General features: G+C 36.4%; 1 protein-coding gene across 2 annotated transcripts in view; it reads left to right on the forward strand.

Moving 5' to 3' along the window:
- Positions 1-2,444, forward strand: part of LOC139756115 (carbohydrate sulfotransferase 15-like) — a 48,700-nt gene extending 46,256 nt beyond the window's left edge. For both annotated transcript variants that reach the window (XM_071675191.1, XM_071675192.1), the window contains exon 10: positions 1,735-2,444. In XM_071675191.1, coding sequence (XP_071531292.1) covers positions 1,735-1,761 — 27 coding nt within the window. In that variant the 3' untranslated portion in view covers positions 1,762-2,444. The remainder of the gene's footprint in view (positions 1-1,734) is intronic.
- The last annotated feature ends 3,556 nt before the right edge of the window (positions 2,445-6,000 follow it).

Here is a 6,000-nt window from a genome sequence, read left to right on the forward strand (position 1 = left end):
AGGAGAAGAGGGAGACCAAATTGGAGGTGGAAAGATGGAGTGAAAAAGATTTTGTGTGATCGGGGCCTGAACATGCAGGAGGGTGAAAGGAGGGCAAGGAATAGAGTGAATTGGAGCGATGTGGTATACCGGGGTTGACGTGATGTCAGTGGATTGAATCAAGGCATGTAAAGCGCCCGGGGTAAACCATGGAAAGCTGTGTAGGTATGTATATTTTGCGTGTGTATGTACATGTGTATGGGGGGGGTTGGGCCATTTCTTTCGCCTGTTTCCTTGCGCTACCTCGCAACCGCGGGAGACAGCGACGAGGTATAAAAAAAAAAAAAATATATATATATATACACACACACACACACACACACACACACACACACACACATATATATACACATTTAGACACCCTAGCCTGAGCCTTCAAGGAGGATAAGCACCCTCTACTTAGCTCCTTCTTCTTACGTTACTCCCTCAGGAAGTAATTAAGACACATGAGGGGATTTCCTAGCACCACTATTCCTGCCCCCTTTAGTTTCCCTCCACAAGCAGGGAATACAGAGGTAGAATTTTTCTCCTATACCCAAGGGATGATAATTTTTCTCAATTTTCATATATATCATTCCATATTACACTATATGTGACAGCTAGATGTTGGCTTATTGAGAGAAGGCATGTGTTCATTTTTCCCTAAAACTTCCTTGCTAAGGCTGGGAAGATAATTGGGTATAAAAGAAAAAAATTCTGTCTAAATTTGATAATGCATTTGACAGAGATTAATAATATATGCAACTCTGCAGTTACAACACACGTAATCTTTTAAGTTGCCAGACTATTTCTGAACATAAGGAAATATAACATGTTCTGCTACTGAAGAATTATCAAAAGCTAATAAGAGGCTCCTCATGATTTATTTTCTCCAACCAGTCTTTTTCTCCCATCTATCCCTCCATATCCCTGTCACAACAGTTTCCCAGTATCTCTGGAAGCATATCTTCAAGGACAACTCCTATTCATTTCTTGTACATGTTTATATTTGAAATTATATTCATAAACCCAGAAAAATAAAAAAATCTGGTAATGTCCAAGTCCCTTGCATTCTGACTTTATAGTGCTGTACCTCTAGCACAAGCAGACAAAAACTGCTGTATTTCATAACTTTCAAATTAACTTGTAAAATTCCTTAGCATATGGTTAAGGCATTGCTATTCACTCTTCATTATGTGTGTTATGTAATATGGAAAATCATGAGCCAATTTCCTACGAACACAGTAGCATATTCATAAATGAAAAGAGCTGTTAATTCACTTTACACTTGTGGTCTTGTAGTATATAGGCTAAAGATTTCTTTTAAAGTTATGAAATTTTATATTATGATTTTTCTTTAATTTTCTAAATTGCTGAGCACCAGTAACTTCTACCAACCTATCTATCTATATCTCTGATGCCTGTTCCAACTGGGACTCCCTCAGAGGGGTGGCCATAGCTATACAGTCTCCATAACTAGTAAACTCCAATGCTGCTTCTTAGCCTTTAGTGCCTCACCCTTAACAGGCTATTTACTTATATCTTACATCACTTGTAAAATACTATTACTGCATTCAAATTAGAGTGGAAGGATAGTGGACACAGATTTTTCTCACCTTTGGTTGGGGATGACTGAGAACTATAGGGAAATTGATAGTGGAAATGTTTTTCCAAAGTTTTCAGTTTTATGTTAATGTCTTTTCATTATATTTTTAGGGTCACCCAGAACAGCTTCATGACTAGAGTACAAAAACCACATCTTCAGGATTCAAGACTATTCCTGTTCATGCATCAGGATAATCAGCTTAAGAAGGGGGGGAAAAATGGATTTTTAAAATCAATTATCTTGAATTATGACACAACTCTGTGAAAATGCCTTACATCTAAGACTTTAATATTTTCATGGTATGCTAAATATATTTCTTGGCAAACTGATATAATACTGATGATGTATTAATCATACGAAAGTTTTAAGTACACAAATTCTTGAATCATATTCTACACAGATTAGACAAAATTACGATAACTGTCAGATCTAAAGTAATTAAGGTAAATAATAGGATTTTGAACTGATACAAAGGGTTATAAAGCGCATAAGTTGGAATACATTTCACTATTTTGTTCTTGCTCAATGTGTGTTTTCGAACACGTTTTTCTGAGATGATAATATAGACTAAAATGTTTGCAAAGATGTCAGGAAAATGAGAAGTAATGTATTAATAATTTCTACTGCATAATGATTACTATGTTAATTATAATCTTTGTAAGATGAATTTTAGCCTCTAAGAGGCTGTTTTATTGATAAATGAATCATAAATGATACACTAACAAAAATTTTCATTTCTTAGAAACTGTAAGCCTTATGGTATATGCTACAATAGCATAAATATTTTGCCATCTAAAAATTGAAATAAAATTTAACAACATTTTCATAATTTCCTTCACCTCCTGCCAGTTCTGTATTTATAAAATCCTGTGATAGAGCAAGTTAAATGTTACAGCGGTTTTAGAAAACAGAATTGCAATAAACCTTTGACTGAATTCAACTTTGTTGTAACACAAAGGAAAATATTTCTTTGTAGTAATTCAATGGTTTGTATTTCTGTAACGTGGTTTATAAGAACTATGATTCCAGTACATGACACATGATAGCAAGACACTGGATGTATGCAAATAAGACAACTGTTTGTTACTGGCATCAGCATGGTAAAACAAGAAAGGCAATAAGGTAAAAGAAGAAAACTCATATGAGAAAATCATGTACCAGATTATCAGGATAAAAAGGAATTCTTTGGATGTGAGACTTTTCAGTTTAGACTGAACTAGCAAAGAACTTGTGGCTTGCAGCAGCCATTCAGGCTGAACTTGAACCTGTGCCCTTACCTTACCCAGTCGTGAGTCATAAAAGACTTCAAAATTTGTCTGAGCCTAAGAATATGTTGCTGAGTGAAAGCCACACACTAGGCCACTGTGCTAAAGTAAGAAAAGGTTTCTCCAGTATCTTTAGCTAAGGAATAATGTATTTCTTGAACAAAAACCATGGATCTGGACACCTCTGAATATAGGTTTTGAAAATTGTAAACCTTTTTCTTTCTAAGCATGAGCATGAGATACATTCCTTAAGAATATTATGGTTGAAACCTTCCAGCTTTCAGTATTTCCAGTAAGGATGTGCTAGTCCTCACTCATCCATCACTAATCACTTAATCATGACCACAGCAGCTCATTTATTTCTGGCCTGCACTTAGTCAATCCGTGACCATCCTTGGAATGATGTCACTGACACACTCACTGCAAGAGAACAGAGTTCACAATTGGCAGATCATGGGTGCCATCCTAAAGGTAGTCAAAATAGGAACAGAAAAGGTTTTCAAAAAAAAAAAAAATGAGAGAGGGTAAGAAAACTAAGACAAAATGCTCATAGAACAATGCTACAGAGAAAAAAAATTCCGTCTTTCAAAACCCAAGTTCCTTTCGGTTTGTCATGTAAATTTATGTCTGCCTGTGCAGTAAATGAGGAAGATAAAGAGAGCATACACAAAACATGGACTCCCATGATATAGCAGTTAGCATTCCTGACCATGATGCGTTTACAGGCCACCCAGGGTTGAACACATATGTTCGAATCCTGGTTGCGGCAGTCAGTCAACAGATAACCCAGTTGTTCATCCACCCCTAGGGATTGGTTGATAAAATGGGCACCTGGCTCAGGCTAGGTGAAGACTTGTAGAGGTTTCCAGAAAAGAAGAGAGAATGTTGGGGAGAAAAGAGTGGTGAGAGTAAATGAGCTTGGAAAGGAGACTTGTGTGAGGAAGTACCAGGAGAGATTGAGAGTAGAATGGCAAGAGGTGAGAGTAAATGACGTGAGGAGGGGTGGGTGAGGAATGGGATATATTTAGGGAAGCAGTGATGGCTTGTGCAAAAGAAACATGTAGCATGAGAAAGGTGGGAGGTGGGCAGATTAGAAAGGGTAGTGAGTGGTGAGATGAAGATGTAAGGTTGTTAGTGAAAGAGAAAAGAGAGGTGTTTTGGATGATACTTGCAGGGAAGTAGTGCAAATGACTGGGAGATATAAAAAAGAAAGTGGCTGGAGGACAAGGGAAAGGTGCAAAACGTGGAAAAGAGGGCAAATGAGAGTTGGGGTGAGAGAGTATCATTAAATTTTAGTGAGAATAAAAAGATGTTTTGAAAGGAGGTAAATAACGTGTGTAAGACATGAGAACAAATGAGACCATCGGTGAAGGGGTCAAGTGGGGAGGTAATAACAGGTAGTGGTGAAGTGAGAAGGAGATGGAGTGAGTATTTGGAAGGTTTGCTGAATGTGGTTAATGATAGATTGGCTGATATCAGGTGTTTTGGTCGGGGTGGTGGGCAAAGTGAGAGGGTCAGGGGAGAATGGTTTGGTAAAGGGAGAAGAGGAAGTGAAAGCTTTGTGAATGATGAAATATGGTAAGGCAGTGGGTTTGGATGGTATTGCAGTGGAATTTATTAAAAACATAACAAAACTGAATAAGAAAAAGTCATATGACATCCCAACCAGAAAGCTAGAATGATTGTTCAATGTAATGCTAGGAGAAATACACCCTGGATCTTAGCCCCCTCTCCCACCCTATGATTCACTTCATAACATTACCAGAACTTAATTCATTCTTCAAATGCTGTACTCCAGTAGGGTACTATATGATTCTGGCAAGCACAGAGCCCTACTTACGCCTTACACTGCAAACACCTATAAAAGTTAAGACTTCCCAAATAGCAAAAACCAATAGATAAAATCTTAAAGCAAAAGTTTCATACATCACTGTGGGAGTCTTTGGCACCTCAGGGTGTACAGATGGTCAGTGAGCAAAACAAAAACAAGCAAAATCCAGGCAATATCAATGAGCCACCCTAATATGCATACAGCAAACATAACACAGACAAGTAAGGTAGCAATAACGTGTACACTTACACGGCATAGGATGTTTGTTAGAAGCTTACAAAGTAGAAAAACAGGAGATAAAAATATTTCACCATTCAATAAGTTAAGAGTGTATTCATTTAAGATTCTCTTAATTACAACTGTATGCACAGAGAATGCCTCCCTCTATCAATAACCATTGTACAAAAACTTTTATCAATTTAGCTGCATGATCAAGTATTAATAACAGATTCATGACTGAATCAAGAAATTTGTAACAGTAAACCTAAACACTAGACAATGTACTATCATGAAATACAGCATCCTATATGCATGACTGGTTAAAACAGTCAGTGACGTGCTTTAAATATTTGCATACACCATACAGTAAACTCAGAGATCAGCTCCTATTACTAATGACCAGCTGAAAAATTTCAACTTTAAAACTTTTATCTTACACATCTGTTTGAGATCCATTTTTCAAAATGACTATTCAAATGCATTACAAAAAGAAGGAATATTTGAATATGGTAAATAATCTTAGTAGTAGTATTTACATACAATGTGTAGGTAATCTTACCAATAAAACAGTACACAGCCAATAGTAATATGCAAAACATGAATCAGATTTTCAACTACATAACTCACTAGCCTAATAAAATAGGAAATTTCAACCATCACAAGACACAGCATAACAAATGATAGATCTTAAGATAAATACAACAAAATATTCTATGTTCTGATGAATGTCACAAGTTTTTCTTGTCGAATCACACAAATCCAATAAAGCTTATCAATGACAGCACTGACAAAAGTTACAAACCAGGGTAAAAATTTTCTTTTTCCTTTTAAGTGAAGCTGCATCAGCACTATCATTGAAAGACTACAAAAATTGTTGATTTTTTCTTTCTCTTCTTTTTTTATGTGTACCAAGCTGTATCAACAATATGATATGCAAACTACAAAACTGGGTGAAAACTTTCTATAAAACACGATAGCAGAGACCATAGCTGCATGACACAGAGTGCAACACGACTAACACTTAGACAATTAAGACCATGAAAAATTTGGCAGTTTTTGAG

This window comes from Panulirus ornatus, chromosome 20 (genome assembly GCF_036320965.1).
Source record: "Panulirus ornatus isolate Po-2019 chromosome 20, ASM3632096v1, whole genome shotgun sequence".
NCBI lineage: Eukaryota > Metazoa > Arthropoda > Malacostraca > Decapoda > Palinuridae > Panulirus > Panulirus ornatus.